The sequence below is a fragment of the Ictalurus furcatus genome, chromosome 2 (genome assembly GCF_023375685.1).
Source record: "Ictalurus furcatus strain D&B chromosome 2, Billie_1.0, whole genome shotgun sequence".
Taxonomy (NCBI): Eukaryota; Metazoa; Chordata; class Actinopteri; order Siluriformes; family Ictaluridae; genus Ictalurus; species Ictalurus furcatus.
In genome coordinates, this window is record NC_071256.1 from 18,119,921 (window position 1) to 18,141,547 (window position 21,627).

At 37.3% G+C, this 21,627-nt stretch overlaps 1 protein-coding gene across 5 annotated transcripts in view; it reads right to left on the reverse strand.

Moving 5' to 3' along the window:
- Positions 1-885: 885 nt before the first annotated feature.
- The window catches only part of septin12 (septin 12), an 81,989-nt gene continuing 61,247 nt past the window's right edge, over positions 886-21,627 (reverse strand). For all 5 annotated transcript variants that reach the window (XM_053651817.1, XM_053651823.1, XM_053651842.1 and 2 more), the window contains 8 exons: positions 13,793-13,921; positions 9,063-9,144; positions 8,824-8,961; positions 8,231-8,348; positions 5,891-5,986; positions 4,103-4,199; positions 3,784-3,835; positions 886-1,834 (listed from right to left, as the gene is read on the reverse strand). In XM_053651817.1, coding sequence (XP_053507792.1) covers positions 1,675-1,834; positions 3,784-3,835; positions 4,103-4,199; positions 5,891-5,986; positions 8,231-8,348; positions 8,824-8,961; positions 9,063-9,144; positions 13,793-13,921 — 872 coding nt within the window. In that variant the 3' untranslated portion in view covers positions 886-1,674. The remainder of the gene's footprint in view (positions 1,835-3,783; positions 3,836-4,102; positions 4,200-5,890; positions 5,987-8,230; positions 8,349-8,823; positions 8,962-9,062; positions 9,145-13,792; positions 13,922-21,627) is intronic.

Here is a 21,627-nt window from a genome sequence, read left to right on the forward strand (position 1 = left end):
ATCAACAACATATGTAGCGGTGCATAATTGAGTGCAGCAGAGGAGCATCAAAAACATCAAATATTGGGGGGGGGGGGGGGGGGGGGCAATTTGGCCACATCTGATTTTTAACATCTATAGTGGTTACAAGCCAAGCAATATCACGGTACAGCTGATTCACATTTAGCCATGCCTACAAAACTCCACAGAGTGAGCTGAAAGACTCAACGTTATGACTAAACGATGAAAGAGTGCCACTAAAGGGCGGCGTGCACTCGATCTTTCAGTAATGCAGCTCAGCCACTGCAGCAAATCAGCTACCATAGACACATTAACTCCACATCCTTTTATACGGTGCCATTACTTTTGTCCTAACGGAATAGCTTTCATTTATGGACTTGTTTTGAAATCGCTTTCTTATATGAAACGACTTTCACGAAATCCCCTTTCAAATGTTATGTACTTCAAATAAATAAGTGATTTAAACTTGACAGTGTAAATCCATATATAATGCCACAGTAACTCATCATCAACAATTATACAATTTATCCGTCAATTTACACAAATTCAAGAGCAACGTTAGGCGCAACGTTAGAAGCAACTAACTGCATTCCCAGGAGCACCAAATTCGAGTTGTAAATACTCCTACGAAAATACTCCTACGAAAGATTTACGAATAAACTTGTTCGTAAACAGTGTGATTAATAACGCCCACTTATATAGCTTAAGTGTAGCCAAAATTGCAAAGTTTTACATTAACTCTTTCTATGAGTCCTGTAAAAAAAAAATTTTTTATTCATATGTGTATAAAGTCTAAACATTGATAAACATTTTATGTTGTGTGTTTACAATTAAGATATTAACGTCAGTATTTTACATTTTATGGAAAATAAAGACAACGTGCAGTCAACAGTGACAATCATTTAATTGTAAATCAGTGGCGTTTAACATGAATATTAATATTTGTATCGAAGACATGGTGGAGCTGTTAGTACATGTTGCATTATTATTAAAAATAAAAAAAAAAAGAGTCTGAAAAAAAAACAACAACATGGATATGTACAGTAGCTTTCATGTAGTAAAAAAAAAAATAATCACAATTTCACAGACAGTGAGTATAAAAATGTGTACCATTGATTTAAAAACAGTGAATATGTAATTACTGCTCTACTTGTTTTGTTTTTTTGTTTTGTTTTTTCCTGTATGTCTGTCAAGACTTATAGAAACACTACACAGCTCGAGTTAAAAAAAAGAAAATACTTTTGGTGATATTGCTTTCCTTTCATTTCAGCATATTTTTCACAAGCAGTAAAAATGAGCTCTGTTAGAAAATTAAGAAAAAAATGACACTTTCCAAAAATCGAGCACAGTAACAAAAATAGTTTGTCTAATTTTACTTTTCTTTAAAAAAAAAAGGAGAAATAAAGGGAAATAATTGCTCAGCATGAGGAAAAAGTAATTTCTCTCTTCCTACATACATTTCACTTCTATAGTACTTCCTCAGATCATCATCATTTTCTGTCTTTTTATTTTTTTCCATTTCCCCCCAAAAACCCACTCATAATATGGACACCTCTTAAAAAATAGACTCATATACGAGGTTTAAATGCAGAAATGTCTTTACGTCTTCACATCTGGAAGATAAATGTTCTTGTGATCACACACGCAGGACTGATGAATTGTGTGTGTGTGTGTTTAAAGCTGGCTCTCGGCATCGTTCTTCTCTGCTGTACCGTTCTCCAGAGTGAGAGCGGAGAGGCCCAGTCTGCTGGTGTTGCTCTCGTTCAGCCGTCGCACCCGGTACGTCTCGTAGTGGATGTAGTGAGTGACGTCTTTCAGGTCTTGAAGGTGGGACCTGTGGAGGGTAAATAAATAAATAAATAAATAAGTAAATAAAGTATCATTACTTTTAATGTGACAACACTGAAGAAATGACACTTTGCTACAATGTAAAGTAGTGAGTGTACAGCTTGTGTAACAGTGTAAATTTGCTGTCCCCTCAAAATAACTCAACACACAGCCATTAATGTCTAAACCGCTGGCAACAAAAGTGAGTACACCTCTAAGGGGAAAATATCCAAATTGGGCCCAAAGTGTCAATATTTTATTTGGCCACCATTATTTTTCAGCACTGCCTTAACCCTCTTGGGCATAGAGTTCACCAGAGCTTCACAGGTTGCCACTGGAGTCCTCTTCCACTCCTCCATGACGACATCACGGAGCTGGTGGATGTTAGAGACCAATTTGATGCAGTGTGCGGCGTATGGTCTGAGCACTGACAGTCTGACCCCCTACCCCTTCAACCTCTGCAGCAATGCTGGCAGCACTCATACGTCTATTTCCCAAAGACAACCTCTGGATATGACACTGAGCACGTGCACTCAACTTCTTCGACCATGGTCGACCATTGCGAGACCTGTTCTGAGTGGAACCTGTCCTGTTAAACCGCTGTATCTTGTCTTGGCCACCGTGCTGCAGCTCAGTGTCAGGGTCTTGGCAATCTTCTTATAGCCTAGGCCATCTTTATGTAGAGCAACAATTCTTTTTTTCAGATCCTCAGAGAGTTCTTTGCCATCAGGTGCCATGTTGAACTTCCAGTGACCAGTATGAGGGAGTGTGAGAGCGATGACACCAAATTTAACACACCTGCTCCCCATTCATACCTGAGACCTTGTAACACTAACAAGTCACATGACACCAGGGAGGGAAAATGGCTAATTGGGCCCAATCTGGACATTTTCACTTAGGGGTGTACTCACTTTTGTTGCCAGCGGTTTAGACATTACTGGCTGTGTGTTGAGTTATTTTGAGGGGACAGAAAATTTACACTGTTACAAGCTGTACATTCACTACTTTACATTGTAGCAAAGTGTCATTTCTTCAGTGTTGTCACATGAACAGATATAATCACTTTTGTGAGATACTGTATATGTATGTGTGTGTGTGTATATATATATATATATATAAATATAAATATAAAATAGCAAGAACTTCCTTCATGGATGTTCCACAGCAGGAAATGTAGCTATAAGGGGATAAAAAGCATCACATGCCATTCTTTAATTGTGTTAGCAAATTGCTGTGGTGTAAATATGCTGTGGAATGAAACACTAACTCCAATTCATGTCATAGATTCTTTTCCTATAACAGCACTTTTGGAAGTTTGCCAAAGATCACTTATTAAAGAATAGCGTTTTATACTTTTTTGTCCATTTACAGTTACGTTTAATGTTGTGGAACGTCCACGAAACAAGTTATTTCCTGTTCTCTCTAAAGATATAACGACTATAAACAGTCGTTCTCTCATTCTCTTTTTTCTCTCTCTTCAAGGTATAAAGAGGGAAAAAAAAGCGTAAACTCCTCTGCCCTGATTGTTGCAAAGCGCTGACACTGGAGACTCCTTCCATAAATGTTAATCAAACGTCTCCTTACAGAAAACTACACTATAACAGCTACATATTTTTCAGATCGGTTTACAGTAAGAGCTGTTACTGTAGAAATGCTAACATGTTCGATAGAAGTGCATTAAAACAATCCTGTGATGTGTTCAGTCACTCCTGTCCAAGCTGCTTTTATAGAAAACCTTCCGACCAATCAGAATCCAGAATTCAACAGCGCCGTGGTGTAATCTGTCATATCTCTGAGCTTTTAAATTGTATTTAATGACAATAGTTTTGAAAAAAGCCTCACAGGAAGATAAAGATAAAGGGTAAAGGTAAAAAAAAAAAGCTTGATGATAAAGTGTTGTAGAAAGAAATGTAATGAATTTATATTTAATTATTAAGACCAAAAAATTTGACTTACCGAATCAGAAGATCTCTCAAGTTGGCAAATTCGCAATGCTCAATATTTTCGACTGCAAAACAAAAAAACCAACAACAACAACAAAAAAAAAAACAACAGAAAGATAATCAATACCAAGGGTTGAGAATGATGGAAATAAATACTGTTGCTTTAGCTGCACTCTGCCACTAGATGGTGGTTTTGTATAAGACAAAAATAACCGTTCCAAAGTGGTGGTGATGATGAAGATGATTTATTATTATTATTATTATTATTATTATTATTATTATTATTATTATTGTTGTTGTTGTTGTTGTTGTAGTCGCAGAAGAAACCTCACCTTCGATGATTCCCCATTTGGTTTTCCGACCCAAGACCTTGTTGCCGTTCACCTGGTGCTCTTTATCTGTTCCCACAACTGCAAACGGGATGTTTTCCTACAAGAACCACCAAACACACATCGGCAATCAGTCTTCATCTAAAGGGAGTCACTTTTTAACCATAACGTTAAATTTCAATTCTAAAATTTTACACAAATGTGGAACTAGACAGATTTAGCATGCTTATGTCAAGTCCTGGACTGAAGAAGAAGTAAAAAGCTAAAACAAAAATGCTGTAACATTAGCTCTGTTGCATCGTATGTTGTTTCAAGTTTCGGGTTTTACTGTCATGTGCATAAAGAGTGCTGTAAGCCTCTATATACAATGCAATTCTTGTGCTACAGTTGCACAGCCCTGCAAATACTATGCAAAAATAATAACCCTCAACTATTACAAAAAAATAACAATCTGTAAACACTGATCACAGACACATCGTTAACACTATAAACATTGCATGCAATTGCAATGCACACAGACAAATTTCAACACCAACATACTGAAATATGAAGTGGTGACAGTGGTGGCTTGGTGGTTAAGGCTCTGAGCGAGGTTACTGATTTGAAGCTCGGGGGTTCAAGCCCCAGCACTGCCAAGCTGCCACTGTTGGGCCCTTGAGCAAGGCCCTTAACCCTCTCTGCTCCAGGGGCGCTGTATCATGGCTGACCCTGTGCTCTGACCCCAACCTCCTAACATGCTGGGGTATGTGAAGAAAAGATTTTCCCTGTGTTGTAATGTATATGTGATCAGTTAAGACACATTATTATTATCATAATGAAAGTTTGAAATATCTGAAATGACCTGTGATAAAGGGGTGAGTGAGAGATCTAATGTAAAATACATTACGTAAAATATTGACGTGTTTTTCATTTAAGCATAACACATGTGAATGTGAATAGACTTTTGAGTTAAGCTTGAGTTAACTTTTCAGTATACTTTAAAATATTTTTAGGTTTGTTTAGTTTGTCAGCTTAAACATTTTGAGGTAACCCGCTATTTTGAGTAAATTGAATTGATTCAGTTTTACAGTATAGGCCCGCTTTTACTATTCAGCTTTTTAAAATTTTTTTTTTTTTATTATTCCAGATTTTTTTGTGATCATTGTGGTAAAAAATGCTTGGTTTTGCTATGGCTTTTTTTCAAAATTTGTGACGCAACTTGCAGAGTTGTTTTTTGCGGAAAGCTACAGGAATTGGCGAAAATTGCACAAAATTGTTTTGTGCGCTCTTTTGCAGTACTCATGTTTGACCTTTTAGCTGTACTCATGTTCGACGCACATGAAACGAAGAGGGCTTTAGCTGAATGCGTGTTGTGAGGACGTCACATGATGCGTCTTGGTCCAAATCTGCTGTAATTTAGAAAAATTGCAAGTTCCTCCGAATATTGTTGAGTTTGTTTGATTTTGCGTTGATTTCTGTGAAATCCTGGAGGGACTGACTTCACAATTCAATTATATCAACAAACCGACTGTTGTTTAAATAACACCTCCATGTTACTTATAGCTATATACTGTAGTTAACTTTCTGTAAATCCTCAACCATAAAATGAATCTGACTAAATACACTCTAAATTTTCACTCGGTTTGTATTAATGCGCTCGTTCTAACACGTTATTGTTTTGTTTGTGGAGATTTGACATTTATTTAACATTTATGGAAGGAGTGTCCAGTTTTTTTAGTCTCAGTCACATGACCTCCATCTTCCCAAATCATGTGAAAGGTTTTTATGTGTCTTTTTTTGGAGTCCTCGTACCCTGATCTTGTTGTTGAGTATCCGATCCTCAGCGTCCTCGTCGTATTCCTTCTGTGGATAGACTTGGATGCCATGGGTCTGAAGATCCTGTCTTATCTGCAAAGAAAGAAAGAAGCTCCTGGTCAGATTTACGGAGATGTTTACACACCACACACACACACACACACACACACACGCACGTTCTCCTCAGGGTGAAATATGAACACTTCACTTGCTCTGGCTCAAGATTTGTTTTACAGCAGTGTGTGAGAGAGGGATAACACCAGGACATGACTCGATGTCAAGACACCAGGGACTGTGTCACACTGATGCTGATTTTAAACTAAAATAATACACTGACAGACAAAATTGTGGCCTGTTAAAGCAGGAACAGCAACTTGGGTATAAAAATAAGCCACTTAACAGCCTGGAAGCTTCAAGTGGTCGCAAACAAATATTGGCACAATGGGCCTTGTTTACAAATCTTTAAGTTTGTGTGTTTGTGTGTAAATGTTTTTGTATACACAACCCTAAAAACTGACAAGATTTTCTTCATACTTCATATGTAAAGTAACAAATACCATAAATTACCAACCATGTTCACAGTACAGCTAGTTACATTTAACCATGCCCACAAAACTCCATAAAAGGCAAGGTGAGTGGAAAACTACAAAATTACAACTAAATGGTGAAATAGTGCCTTGTAAAGCACAGACTGCACTAAATCTTCCAGTAATGTAGATAGCACATCACCTACCACAGATTTCTTTTACAGGGTGCCATTACTTTTGTCCCAATTGAACGGCTAGTCTTACTTGTCTCAATTTATGAATTTGTTTTGGATTGCTTTCTTGTAACTCATTAACGTGAAACAACATATATGAGTTTCAAAAAATTTGCATTAGTGATTTAGACTTAATCCGTATTTAAAACCGCAGGAACCCATCAACAATTCCACGATTCGAAGATGATCACGTTACCTTGTTCGCAAACTCAGGAGCTCTCGCAGGTTACAAATGCTTTTCCCAAATAATTTTTCATGCATTTCATGCATTAATTAATTCGTATCCAGTTGGATAAATAAGGTAAATTTGGCACATTTCCTTTTGCTTTGGAAAAAATCAGCTGGCCGAACCTCGCAATGTAATGAGCAGATTTAGCTTAAGTTTTCTCTTGGGATCAAACGACATAATTGACTTTTTTTGCGGTGTCGTTTAGTTGTTAACACACAATGACAAACCTGAATAAACATGTCAATGGAATATTTTAGAGGGCCAAAATAAAGGATGATTAATTAGCAAACAAGCTACATGTGGCATCGTTAGAAGGTAATTTGCGCATATTATCGTTTGTCTTAAGATCACAAGTTTGAATCCTGACAATGGCGAAATCATCCCACAGACAAAACTATAGCTAATTCTCTCATGAGAACCACGGATACACAAAATAGCACTACAATCATCAGTGAGGTTTTTAAAGAGACGCTATCATATGATATCATGATGATATATGTAATATATTCAACAATGCCGTTACATAACATTGTGTAAACTAAATTATCAAGTTTTATCAGTGAGTGTGTGTGTGTGTGTGGGAGGCTCTTGGAGAGAGATGTAGTACAGGAGTACAGGGAGGCTTCCTCCCACACTGCATCATGCTGCTGGATTCATCGAGCTGTGAACGATGGCACAGGTTGGACGAAAAAATTAAAAATACACAGGCGCACAAATGTGTTCTGGCATTATTAGTTTTGGTACCAAAATGATCAGAAAGCTTTTCAGAACCCATGACAGGATACTAAAGTGTATGATATCATTTCCTACCATGTGGAATTCTTGTGGGGAAAAAACAAAAAACCTCAAACTCAAAAATAAATAAATAAATAGATAAATAAATAAATAAATAAATAAATAAAGAACAAATCCGTTAAGCTGTATGCTATAGTGTTGTCTCTCTTGCTAACACTGCACAGCAATACTGCTCAGTTTAACTAATTTTAGCTAGCTACAAGCTAGTGATGAATGGTTTCACAGATGCTAAACAATATTTAGGCTAATTTAGTGTTAACCTGTTGGCTGGCATGCATGGCAATACAAAGAAATTACCTTTTTACTTTTGAATGCTAAATAAATGCTAAAAAATAAATGCTAAAAAAAGTACACAATCCGGTTGCAGATGAAATTTGTTTTTTTTACAACAGTATTTAATGGATTTCCTTTTTTTTGCTAACTTTTATGCTAGGTTATTTGTTTACTTATTCCAATAAGCAGGGAAAAAGAACTTGAGGATTAAGATTATTATAAAATGTAATTCATTTATGAAGAACATGAAAGGTGGTTATATGAATGAATCATTGCTCACCCTTTGCTTGAACTCTAGCCTCTCATCCATGGTTAGCGTGTCGGCTTTGGCGATCACAGGTACGATGCTCACGATCTTCCCCAGCCGCTTCATAAACTCCACGTCGATTGGGCGCAACCTGAGGGAAACTTCTGGTTAATGCGAGTTTAGCCAAAGATAAGCTAGTTCATTCCAAGCATTTTTTTTCTAGCTACTGAGTGCTGGTTAATGCAAGTTTAGCCTCTGATTAACATCATGTTATAAGTTCACATTTAACCCTCAACTCCTCAGCTGTATGTTTAAATTAAAATACGAAGTACCTCGTTAACGTACTGAAGATATATGGATTCTCGGAAGACTAGCAGCTCAATGCTGCTCGGAATATTTGTACAGGTATTTATGACTTCTGTTCCCTTAGCGCAACCTGATGCTCTACTACAAAGCCGATTTACGGCTCTCTGGTTTCCGGTAAGGTCAAAGGGTCAGTCAGGGCACTAGGGCCTACTTCAAGTTTCCGTCTGAAGTCAGAGCTATTACAGAGCGAGGATTCGTAACCTCTGGATCAGCGGTTAAATGTTCCTGGCTGTAAATATAGTGCAGAAAGTGACACATACCGGTGTCCTGTGGCTGGCAGGAAGTAGACACAGCAGTGGACGCGGGTGTCTGGGATCCTTCGCTTCCTGTTAACGTGCAGCTCCTCCTTCAGATATTTCTCGTACTGCTCGTTGATGTACATGACGATGGGCTCCCAGCTGAGGAGAAGCAACACGTGGAAAATTAATATCACGAACATGTCGTCATGCTGTATGCTAGAAAGTATTATGAAACACAGACGTGCTCAAGCTTCTCTCACCAGTTCTCGTTGTTGATCTGGTCTCCGAATCCGGGTGTGTCGATAACCGTGAGCCTCATCTTCACGCCCTTCTCTTCGATGACTGAAAAACAAAGCAGGAAGAGATGGAATTTTTTTTAAAACTTCTAGATTCTAGATTGGTAGTTCTAGTTCGTTGTGAGAGTACCATCCTCGTGGGAGACCCCTAACCCGCTATTTTACATCTCACTTCCTTTACAGCCTTAATTTACTGTATGTATTCACGCAACAATATTACTTTCAATTTAGCTAACAAACATAGCTAGTCGTAGCCATTTTTGGCGAATGTAGCGGACATGCTATGATGAAATGAAGTTACTGTCATCACCGTGAAGCTGATTATTTTCCTATTACAGCATGACCGGAAGAAGTTCTTACTTACGTTAAAGTAATTATAAACAAACATCCCCAGTGGTTATATGTTTTGTTTTTGTTTTTACATCTGTTTGTGTGGAGCATCCATTATATACAACAGCATTACTGTCAACTGCTTTTATAGAAAGTTAATAAACACTTTCTGACCAATCAGAATCGAGAATTCAACAGCGGTGTGGTATAAAAATGTTTAACGTTATGGTGTGAGAATTTCTTACAACTTGTTTGTTAATTTAAATACATACAAATTTAGCTCGTTGTTTATATGGATAACAATGATTCTGAATATTCCACACCGAACATCCACACAGACAAAGCTGCATTATAGAAGAAATGTACTGGGTCATAACATACACCTTTACACAAAGAATGTGGCGGAAACCATGATGGTGTATTCATATCTCTCCTCTCTCGGTTACGACACACGCCTGATATAGGTAAATATTTACATTAGATGTCAGAATGTCCTGGAGTGGATTTCTGAAGACTCAAGGGGGAAAAAAAGCCCATAACAATCTTTTTTCCCTTACTACACTGTTTACGATTTGCTGGACTGAGAATTCAGTGAAACGAGGGGAGATCTCTGAGGGACGTATATCCTGAACCTCATATGATCTGAAACGTGCAGTGAAGCACGAGCACACAAATACAAGCTAAGCAAGCACACACACACACACACACACACACACACGTTGTGTCCAGGATGCCTGGAGTCACAATGTCGGTTGCAGCTTATGTATTTTGGGTGTGTCGTAACCAATGACTATATATATATATATATATATATATATATATATATATATATATATATATATATATATATATATATATATATATATATATATTCAGTCAGACGGTACTGATATTTACAGCCTGTCTGGCTGAAGAAATTATGATAGGCTAAATATTTAATGTATACACATTGTGTTACTATTCTTTAAAATTTTATATTTATTCATAAATATATATATTTTTTGCTCTACACATACATTTAATTAATTTTCTTAATAATCTTTTTTTTTAAAAATTATTTTAAATGCAGCCCTGCTTTATTTTGCTCCACTCTTTTAGCAAACATAAATATTATGATACAAATTACACGCAGTGAAAATGTATTTAAATATCGTTATATAATATTTATGCTACATTGTTCACATCTAATTTTATTATTCGAATAAAAACAGAAACAGGCGAAACTGTGGTTGTAAGTTCCTGTCAAATTAGCTTGAAGATGTATGAATATAAATTTAAACACCTCTTAGAAATCCTGTCAGGTTAGCTCATGTCAGCTAGCTGAATAGCATCAGCAGTTCAGATTATAACCAATTCGAAATAATACAAAAAATAAATCATTTTAACCATTACTCACAATGAATATTTGTGGATTCATATATTTATTACCTAAAACCTTTGCGGTGAATCTTATAAACATTCAGTTCTTTTACAAATCCTGTCACATTAGTTCATGTCACTTAGCAATCTATGAATAGGACTAAACAACGCTCCTAGAAAACGTGTCAAGTTTGCTCATTAGCTAGCTAGCAAACGTTATCAAAGGTTAGGAATATTTTTGCTTTTAAATCCTCTCAGAAATCCTGTCAGGTTAACATATGCTAGCCAGCTAGCTAACATTCGCAGTAAAGATTGTGAACTTATGTACATTACCTACAATCCTCTGATATATGGCATCAAGTTCATCTTTAACCTTTACAGCAAATGCTAGCTAGCTGGTGAACAGTAATAGCTACTGCATTAAGATGATAAACTTTCTGAATATAACTTAGAAATCCTGTCACAGTCACTAATTTTTACTTAGGTTAGCAAGCAAACATTAGCAGTGGATATTATAATCAACAAAATATGACATAAAATTCCTCTCAGAAATCCAGTCAGGTTAGCTCATACTAGCTAGGCAGTTACTGGTTTTAGTGAAGATTCCAACTATTATGAGTAAAAATCCTCTCAGAAATCCTGTCAGGTTAGCTTATGTTAGTTAGCCAGCTATCATTTTTAGTGAATACTATGAATATTTATGCTTAAAAAAATCCAATCAGAAATCCTGTCAGGGTACTGTTTCATTTGTACTAGCTTCAGTCTGTGAGGTAAATAGCATAACCTAGAGCTAATGTTCCCTGCTAACACCACTAGTAATATATTTTCCCCTTCATAAAATGACACCTCCCTTTTTTTTTTTTTTTTAATTTAGTCCTATTTTCCTCTTAAGAAAGGCCACATGCACTTAAAAACATTACCAGTGAGTAAAATGTTTTTCTTTTTATTTATTCATATTTATTTTTTTTTTTGACCTTCTCTGTAATCTTTTCCAGCTGGCGGATGCTTCAAATGCTACCAGGCTAAATGTACCTCAAATCGGTTCTGTTTTATCTTGCTATGCTGTGTTATTTTAAAACCCACACAGAATCTTGTTGAAACTGCTCACCACTGTGTTACTCAGTCACTTGTCAGCGAAGCTAGTGTCATATAAAGATAAATCACACCGCAGGACCGCTAATTATTGTAGGAACACACACAATACTTCCATTTAAAGGGTTAGGCTAGGGAGGCTATGCTATCTGCCTTTCACGCCACTTTTAAATTGAGCATGACGGCGCCTTAAGAAGTGAAATTCATGAAGGTACGTGCCTTTCTTTTCGGACAACCTAAAGCACAGGAGTGCATGATCATGTTTTCTTCTTGGAACTCTTAGCACTGTGGTAACCTCAAGGAAGCCTAAACTTTTCATTATACTTTGGAATGTATTTATACAGAATCTGAATACACAAAGCAATTGGTATTGGGACTAAAATGAATGGATGACTGTGGAGTTGGTCAAGAACAGTAGGAAAAGGGAAGAGGAAGAAAAACAAAAGCATGGCCATAGATAATAACTGAGTTTTGCCAAGATGGCCACCAAGTGGACAGGCTTCACTAGAAGCTAGTTAACATTAGTACATGAGTTTATGATGTATAGCAAGCTGTATGTTCAATGTTATAGATTTAAACAAACTAACATGTCTATGTTGATTGATCAAAAGTAAACACTACTATGAACTCTTCTAAAGTGATCATTTATTTACTGCTGTTGACGTGAGCAGCCATGTTCGCATGACATTATTCGCTGAACTCGAGAGTTGAGCAGACTTTCTGAGTAGGAATTCCGAATTGAGGGGGCGTTTTTGTCTCCTTCATTTTTTTCCCTAGTCAGAGATCAGAAATATAGTCATTGAGTCAATGCATTTTATGGAACTACTGAATGTAAAAGAAGACACGGCCTCGTGGTCAAACAGACACCAGCTGTTATCTTAGATAAATGATGCCCTCTGTTGGACCGAGAGTCATCCTCTGACCCGCTAGATGAAAAATGGCCGTTCTGGCACTCTCTCTTTCTCTCCCAGCCTCTTTGACAGGTTTTTCTTAATGACAGCCACGGCCACATCTCTCTCTCTTTCTTGATCTCTGTAACTCTGGCTGAAAACTGCATGATTGATCTTTCTTAATCCGTCCCCCATTGCCAGCATCTTAATTCGTCTTCTCTCTCTCTTTCTTAATCACACAATGTCCCAGGTGTCTGGCTCAGCTCCAAGTCAAACACCACAAACCCTTACATTCTGTTATGAGTCAGAACCAATGTTTTTTTTAAACACAATATCTTGTGGTTTGGGTTCTCAAAAATGTTTTTTTTTTATCATATCGATGAGGTGATATTCGAGCCACATTGACCTTAGGTGTTGTGAAATAAATCATTTTCGCCGCTGTGACATGACATTCCTGTGCACAGACACACACCGTGCTAGCAGGAGGGTCAAACTGAAGCCAGTGATGCTTCATCTTTATAAACATATAAAACAAAGTATCACAAAGACGACAAAAACCAACTCTTTTTACTTTTCTAGTTTCACTGCATTTTACTTTTTGCATTACTTTTTAGCCTTTCACATTTTGGTTGCTCTTCCTTTTTTTCCAGGTCTTGAAATGTGAATGCTACAAATGTGACGTTATCAGAGACGAAGATGTAAAAAAGGATAAAATGTCACACTTCCTCGCAATTTAAATATTTCTGCAGCTCACAGACTCGTCACCTATGCAACACCGCATTGTTCCGTCATTATTACAGACCATTATCAACTTGCATGGCAAAGGCTCTCATGTGTATGTGACTCTTTACTCGCATGTTAATGTTCAATTCAAGAAAAAAGTCTGATATCAAAACAGAGTTACTGAGTGTGTGTGTGTGTGTGTGTGTGTGTGTGTGTGTGTGTGTGAGAGAGAGAGAGAGAGAGAGAGAGAGAGAGAGAGAGAGAGAGAGAGAGAGAAAGAGACAGAGAGGGTAGACTTACTGTGGCTGATTGATTGCAGGTGGACAGTCTTGGAGATCTTCTCCTCGTAATTGGGAGTGCAGGACTTACGGCTGACCTTGGATTTAAACAGTGTGTTTACCAGCGTTGATTTTCCCAGGCCGCTTTGACCTGCCAAAAGAGGACACAAAGCAGCTTTACAATCACTTACACTCCTTACTACATTGTTCAGAGAAGCTCTAAAATGCGTAATTTTAAACCATTAAATGTTTAACTTAATATGTTTACTTTCAATTTAATACGTAAGAAATAAAACACTCTGTGTCACGCTGTTAAAGGAAAACAATCAGCAACGGGGAAGTGCGATGAAGCAGAGCTACTGTTACACACAACAGAACGTAATTTAAATGTTCCATTTTAATTTGTGACAATTTTGGACTTTGTGTTTGTGTGCAACAACTTATCATAGATTTGGTTTGTCATAATGTCTAAAAGTATCTTCTTTAAATTTTTGGTGAATGGTCTGCACTTATATAGCGCTTTTTTAACCTTAGCAGTTCTACAAAGCGCATTACACTGTGTCTCATTCACCCATTCACACACACACACTCACACACACACCAGTGGTAGCAGAGCTGCCATGCAAGGCGCTAACTTGCCATCGGGAGCATGTATCTTGCCTAAGGACACTTCGGCATGTGGAGTCATGTGGCCTTGGAATCGAACCGCCAACTCTATGATTGGTGGACAACCCACTCTACCACCTGAGTCACAGCCACACAGACATTTTCCCATGTCACAATAGAAATTTACTAATTACCAATCATCTTATGTCATAACATTAACCCCCCCCCCACACACACACACACAACCAGTACTCCTGGGATAACACCTCCTGTATTAGCAGGATTCTCTACAATCGAGTAACATCTCCATTTTTGTTGTTTCACAAGCCAATCAAATCTCGATAGATAAAACCAAAGTCACGCCTAAGGAATTATGCAGTTTCACCCAGAAATATGTCACATTGTGGGGGAAAAAATGCGCAAAATCGTTAAAACAGTGACGGATTTAACACAATTTAAGAACAATTTATGACTGATTAGAGGACCAACAGGAAGTTCAGAATGAAAGGAGGTAGAAGTAACTTCCAAATTGGACACTGGGTAACCTGGCAAACGTTAGCCAATTAGTTGGCTAGCTACTAACGTGGATATTTCAAGGCTTTACATAAGTGCAATGTCCAGTTACAATACTGACAAAAGAAAAAAAATTCATTCAGTGTTACACAAACAAGGTCCAGGCTCCAATCCTGACCTGGATTCATGTAGTTCCAAGCTGAACACATGAGATCCAAGTTGCATGTCTAGAAATGCAAATCCAGTTTGAAAGTCATATCTGATGTGTCTTTTCTTTCTTTTACAGACTACAGAAAGTTAGTTGCTCAAATCAGATATACCCAAAGAGTTATGTGTAATAGCAGTGGCGGTGCAGATATTAATTTATTTCCTTAGGAGGTTATTTAACAATCCCATTTTCCCTGAATTACACCAGGCATATCTGTACATTAGTATCACATCAACACTGTAATTATTAACACCAGATTTCCTAATCACTTCCATCCTGTCATGTCAGTACACTGTCACAGCCTCCACCTTTACACAAATAAATGTAGTGCTTAAACCCTGTCCAAGTTCATTTACAGTGTGCCCTTTGACTCACTGTGCTATTAGACCAGAGGAAAGCGTGGGCGTTTATGGAGACGCCTGGTAATAACGCCATAACCCACTTTTTTCCCCTCTCTCTTAGATAAAACGAAGGTCGTCACACTGTAATGAAGACACGGCCATGCAGAGCGCTGAGGCAATCAGCGACTCACATAAATCCCCCGTACTGCAAATTGTCAGTGATGTAACAGGTCAGGTCCAAGCGAATGCGTGTGAGAGGTTTATCTGGCGGCTGGCCAAACGCACCGATGGCATAAAGCCACAGGGAGCTCCGGTGCTTAATGACTCACTCACGCCAGTGCTCACGGACGGAGGGAAGCTATTACTGCAGAGAGATTCTTATCGAGACCCTCTCATGCACTTCAAAGCAGCTCAGCAGATCTGAACAGCTCCTCAAAAACGGAATTGCGAAGTGGATTCAAGTGAAAATTGACAACTAGTTTCAACTTTTCTTTTCTTTTTTTAAACATTGCAGAACTCAGTGTCTTTAAACTTTAAGGTTATGTTTTTAAGTTTATTAATTGGTATGATATCAGAGGAGATGACCTGGGTCACTGCTAAGGAGTGATAGAACATTCTAGAAATAGGACTGAACTATAAACAGCTCCTGGACGAGGTCCAGGTTTGTTTCAACAATGATGAATTTAAAAAGAAATGACACAAAATGTACAACGCAAAATGGTGAACATGGACTGGGTTAAGACTATAGGACAAAGTGTTGGTGAAAACCGAGTCTTATTAGTGAGCAATTATGATGAATAAGATCAGACAAAACAACTGCAGAGGATTTAGATGCCTCATACCTAAAGATGATGAACTGCACTCGTGCACTGAGTAATTATGAATATCCTGGTCATCATGATGCCGTGAGTCTGTTAGATTCCTAAAGTCTAGAAGGATCCATGCTAGACAAACCGCAGTGATGGCGTCTGAGTCATGTGTTGAGAAAAGTCTGTCTCGCGGCTATTCTGTATGACAACAGCCTGCCATTTACGCATGCCGTTTTCCAAAGGTCACAAAAGGTCAGTTGTAAATTCACAGCATGTGTGTACTTGCCTGAGGTCAACTGACACCTGAAAGCACTTTAATGATCATCATCATCATTATCATCATCATCATCTCCTACTATGAAGAACAGATTACAAAAGTGCTTCCTCCAAACAATGCTTAAGATCGGTACCAAGAGGAACTAACAGTGCTCAAGAGTAGGACATCATTTAGTATTAGAAATTGGACTGGATAAAACAATACATTTAGGATAGAAACACTTGGGGAAATGAATCAATGTTGAAGCGAAATGTTACTGTTGCAATAACAGCATGTCCTGAAGTATACCAGTTATTCCTCTTATAACGCAGCAATGTCTTTATTTATTAAATAATGAAGCATACTTTTTATCCATTTATAGTTACATTTACAGTTGTGAAACCAAGTCCGCTCCTGCTCTCACTCAGCAGCTATAAACACTTGTTCCTTCCACAGCCTCTCTATTTTTCTCTCTATCCTGAAGTTAATAAGAGAAAAAAATGCAGTGCTCACACTAGAGACTCCTTCCATAACTGCTAAATAAACATCTCCTTGCAGAAAACGTCATCATATTGACGAATACACGTTCACGTGGAGCGTCCGCCTTACAAATGAACTGTTCCTATGAAAACTTAAACGTATTAGAACTAGCACACTGATGTGAGCTTGTGATTTGTAGCTGTCATTATAGAAAATGAAACAACACTGCTCGACCAATCAGAATTGAGAATTTAACAGTGCTGTGGTATAAAATGTACTACATTAAAAAAAGTTATTGTGAGTGTTTATGACATTTCAGACATCTTTAGCATCGTCGATGTGACCATTCTGTGTCATTTCTTCATATTATACAGAACATAACACATTTACTGCATTTCCACATTTCCATTTTCCTCAGGAGGTCATCGCGGCGGCAGTAATACTTTCCACATGGAACGTAGCACAGCCTGTGGGACTGTGGGAAAACCGGAGGAGATTCAGCAGTTTGAGACCTGAGGATAAGTTAAAGGTCCTGCCCTCCACTTTGGAGCGTAATCTACTGAGACCCTGCGCCTCTTTGGTACTGCACTACTGTGTGTGTGTGTGTGTGTGTGTGTGAACTGAGGTAGGAAAATGAGAAAGTACAAGAAAAAACATGAAATTTCCTCTCTTCTCTATCCACTTAGCCACACTCTGAGCTCATCCTGTGTGTGTGTGTGTGTGTGTGTGTGTTTGTGTGTGTGTGTGTGTTGATTTCTCCTCACAGTGTATCTCTTCGAACCATTTAACACCTGACGCCCCATGCTCGTCGTCTCCCCCCCACCCCAAACACCCCACCGTCTGTTGCTCTACAGGGGGTCCAGAAACATCGAACACATCCCCGAAAAAACAATTCAACGTCTGTCTGTGGGACTGATAGGATTCTGAAAGGGCATTACATTTGCTGGAACTCATCCAAGAGCATGAAAAGAAGTGCTATTTAGCAAAGCAAAGTAAACAAAGGATTAGCGTGAAAGCTAAATATAAGCTCTTGACCCCTTTTGATCATTACTTTTACAAAAGAATCAATTCTTTTACAAAAGAATACCCTCATATGCCCCTTTATTACCCTCATTTATAACCTTTTAGCAATAATCCTTACATTTGCAGGTAAGTACAAGTCATCAGAATGATGCTAGCGTTTTTAAAAATGCTAGACCAAGCATTTTTAATACGCTAACTGCATTCATCATAAAGAAACCAACCCTAGCAGTGACTCATTTGGTAATCCATTCGCTTACTTAATTTAAGTTCTGCCATAAAAACATAACAAAAAGAAAAAAATTCAAAGATGCTTCATACAAGGAAGAATTGCTAACAAAGAAAAAATAAAAAATCAAGGAATGCTTTAACAGGCTAACAAGTACACTGCTAACTGTATTGCGCTTTATTTTATTTTAATAGAAAAGCTTAAAAAAAAAAAAACTAACATGGCTAGCAATCTCTAGCTGGTCCCTAAAAAACAAAATGACCCAAGAAAAGAAAACCATTCAAAGATCTATCATACAATGAAGAAACACTAGCATGGCTAACAATGAAAGTATTTCTGAAAAATACATTAAAAGGCTAACTTAATAGCCTGTAGTAGCTAGTGATTAAGACAGTGGACAGTGGATCAGGAAGTTGTGAGTTCAATTCCCAGCACTACCAACCTGCCACTCCTGGGCCCTTGAGCAAGGTCCTTAACCCTCAAGTGCTCAGTTGTATAAAGGAGATAAAATGTAAGTTGCTCTGGATAAGGGCATGTGCCAAATACCATAAATGTAAATGCTAACTACAAGCTTAAGATAGTAGCAAAGTAATTGCTTACTAATTTAATTTGCATTATGCTAACTGTTCTGTGCTAAGAGTCCTCGAAAGAGACACATAACTGGCTAACAAGCTACAAGCTCTAGTATCAACAACTTATGAATGAAATGAATTTGTATATTTCTAGTAGGACACAGAAGTTGTCCAATATCCTACACACAGGGGGAAGAAACACTAGCATTGCTAACAATAACAAGACCCAAGAAAATACTTTTAAAAGGCTAACCGTGAAGTAGTAGTAGTAGTAAGCTAACTCTCGATTCATTTACTTTGCATTATGCTAACTGTATTGCACGAAGAGCCTGCAAAACACAAAACACTCAAAAAAGAAAATAAAATCCTAACAAAGCTGACATGGCTGATTTCAGGAGGAAAAAAAGAAGTTTTTGTCTGATAGACAAGAAATGCTTTATAATATGAAGAAAAGGTAGCACAGCTAGAAATGACCATTAAGTACTGAATAAGTTCATGTTTGTTTTGCTAACAGACTTCTCAAAAGACTCAAGAAAATATGAAATAATACAAGAAAGGCAAGCAATGACTGCTAACTGCTGCATATTTTCCATTATGCTAGCTGCATTGTGTTACGAGTTCTCAATAAATGCAAAGAATGTATCATGGAAGGAATACAATTACAAGCGAACATGGCTAACAATCAACCTGAGCCTGTTTTAGCTAATTCATTAACCTATTAATAATTTAATTTGTATTCTGGCCACTAAAATCCCTGAAGAAAATAAGGTGCTGAGCACTTTGAAGAAATGCTAGCCATGCTAATAAAGAATGTGGTTAATTAGCAAGGCAGCTGATTTTCATTGTGCTAACAGACTTTTAAAAAAGAAAGAATAAAATGCTAAACCATGCTCTAAAAGCCTAACAATGAGGGTGATGTAGAGGTTAATAAACTGCTGACTAATTTAATTTGCCTTATGCTAATGTTCTGTGCTGTAAAAAGACCCAAGAGCAAGTAGCGGGTCATTAATTAGCCCATTAGTTAATAGACCTTTTTTTATTTTTTTAATTCTGCTAAAAGGCCACTAAAAACATGAGAAAGAAAGTGATGCAAAGATCCTTCACACTATACCTGCTAACACTGCTAACAACAAATGTGACTTGAAAGCAGTGAATGAGTTAATTAGCATTATGCTAACTGTATTATGCTAATTAATAGAAGAAGTAATCCAAGAAAAGACTGTTTCACACAAGAGAGAGAGAAAAAATGCTAACAAAGCTAACAATGGATGTGAGGTAGTAAACAGCAGTGAGCTGCTGAATTATGCTAAAATGCTGCTGACAACATCAACAAAGACATGCTTCAGTCTGGAAAGAAAAAGTGAAAAGGTGTGGGATCTCAAAGGGCTTCATTTGCATTATGCTAACTAGCTAGTGACAAAAGAAAGCTCCCTCACAGAGGAATACAGCATTAGAACATTTTTTAAGCTTTAAGGTTTGTTTGTTTGAGAGAGAGAGAGAGAGAGAGAGAGAGAGAGAAAGAGAGCGTGAGGAAGTAATTCAGTGATAAATGAGGTCGAGAATAATTTCCAGAAACTAGCCGAGTCTGTATGAGTCACTGTTTGATAGCTGTTTCTAAGCAATGAAAGGGAAAGTGAGTGAAAAGAGGGGGAACCAAAAAGTAGAACCAAAAAGGGAGATGGTGGAGATGGTTCCTTTTGATATGCATCCAGAGCAGCAGGCGTGAATCGTAGCACCATGCTAACAAGCAGCTGAAGCTGTAGCTATCACACTTCAGTAGAGCACAGCAAATTGACAGATTGGAGGAAAAGCTGTGTCGGAATTTTTTGAGGGGAATTCTGTATCAATGTACACTTTACAGTGTTCAAAATGCATTTCACAGATTTTTGGAATATTTCATTCTGAAACAGGAAAATAATAACAAAAAAACCCCATAACAGTACAGTGGAAGCATTAAAGGGACAGTCTGTCATTTTTTAAAGCCATCTAATGGCTGAAAAGGGAAGTTTAATGACACAGAGAGTTCATTTCTGTCGAGAATAAATAAATAATAATAAATAAATAAATAAATAACAGCTTTGTAGATGCAAATAAATCATATATACGACTAAATGTCCAAAACAAAGCCCTGGTTTTACTACATTACTGTAAAATAGCAGTGTGGACAGGTCAAAGGTGCTCTCTGCTGCTTGGAACATGAATCACAGATGTAAAAAAAAAAAAAAAGTAAGAAGGGAGTGAAAGAAAAGGAAAGAATAGTGAGATAGAAAGGGATTATGAAGAAGAAAGAAACAGACCAAACAACAAAAACAAACAAACAAAAAACAAGCAAAGGTAAAGAAAAGAAAGTTAACGAAAGAAAGAAATGGGAAAAATGAATTGGGTTATAGAAAAGAAAGAAAGAAATGTAGTGGAAAATAAATAAATAAATAAACTGAGGTAGTGAAAAAGAAAGAAAGAATGCATGAAATAAAGAAAAAAAAAACAAAGAAGGAAAGATACTGAGGTAGTGAAAAAAGAAAGAAAGAAATGGGGTTGTAGAAAAGAAAGAAAGGTAGTGAAAAAAAATTAAATACACAAATAAATAAATTAAGGTAGTGAAAAAGAAAGTAAAAAGGAAGAAAGAAGGAAAGAAATGGAGGTAGTGAAATAAAGAAAAAAAGAAATGGAGGTAGTGAAATAAATAAAGAAAGAAATGGAGGTAGTGAAAAAGAAAGAAAGAAATGGAGGTAGTGAAATAAATAAAGAAAGAAAGAAAGAAAGAAATGGAGGTAGTGAAAAAGAAAGAAAGAAAGAAAGAAAGAAAGTGGTGTTGCTGAATTA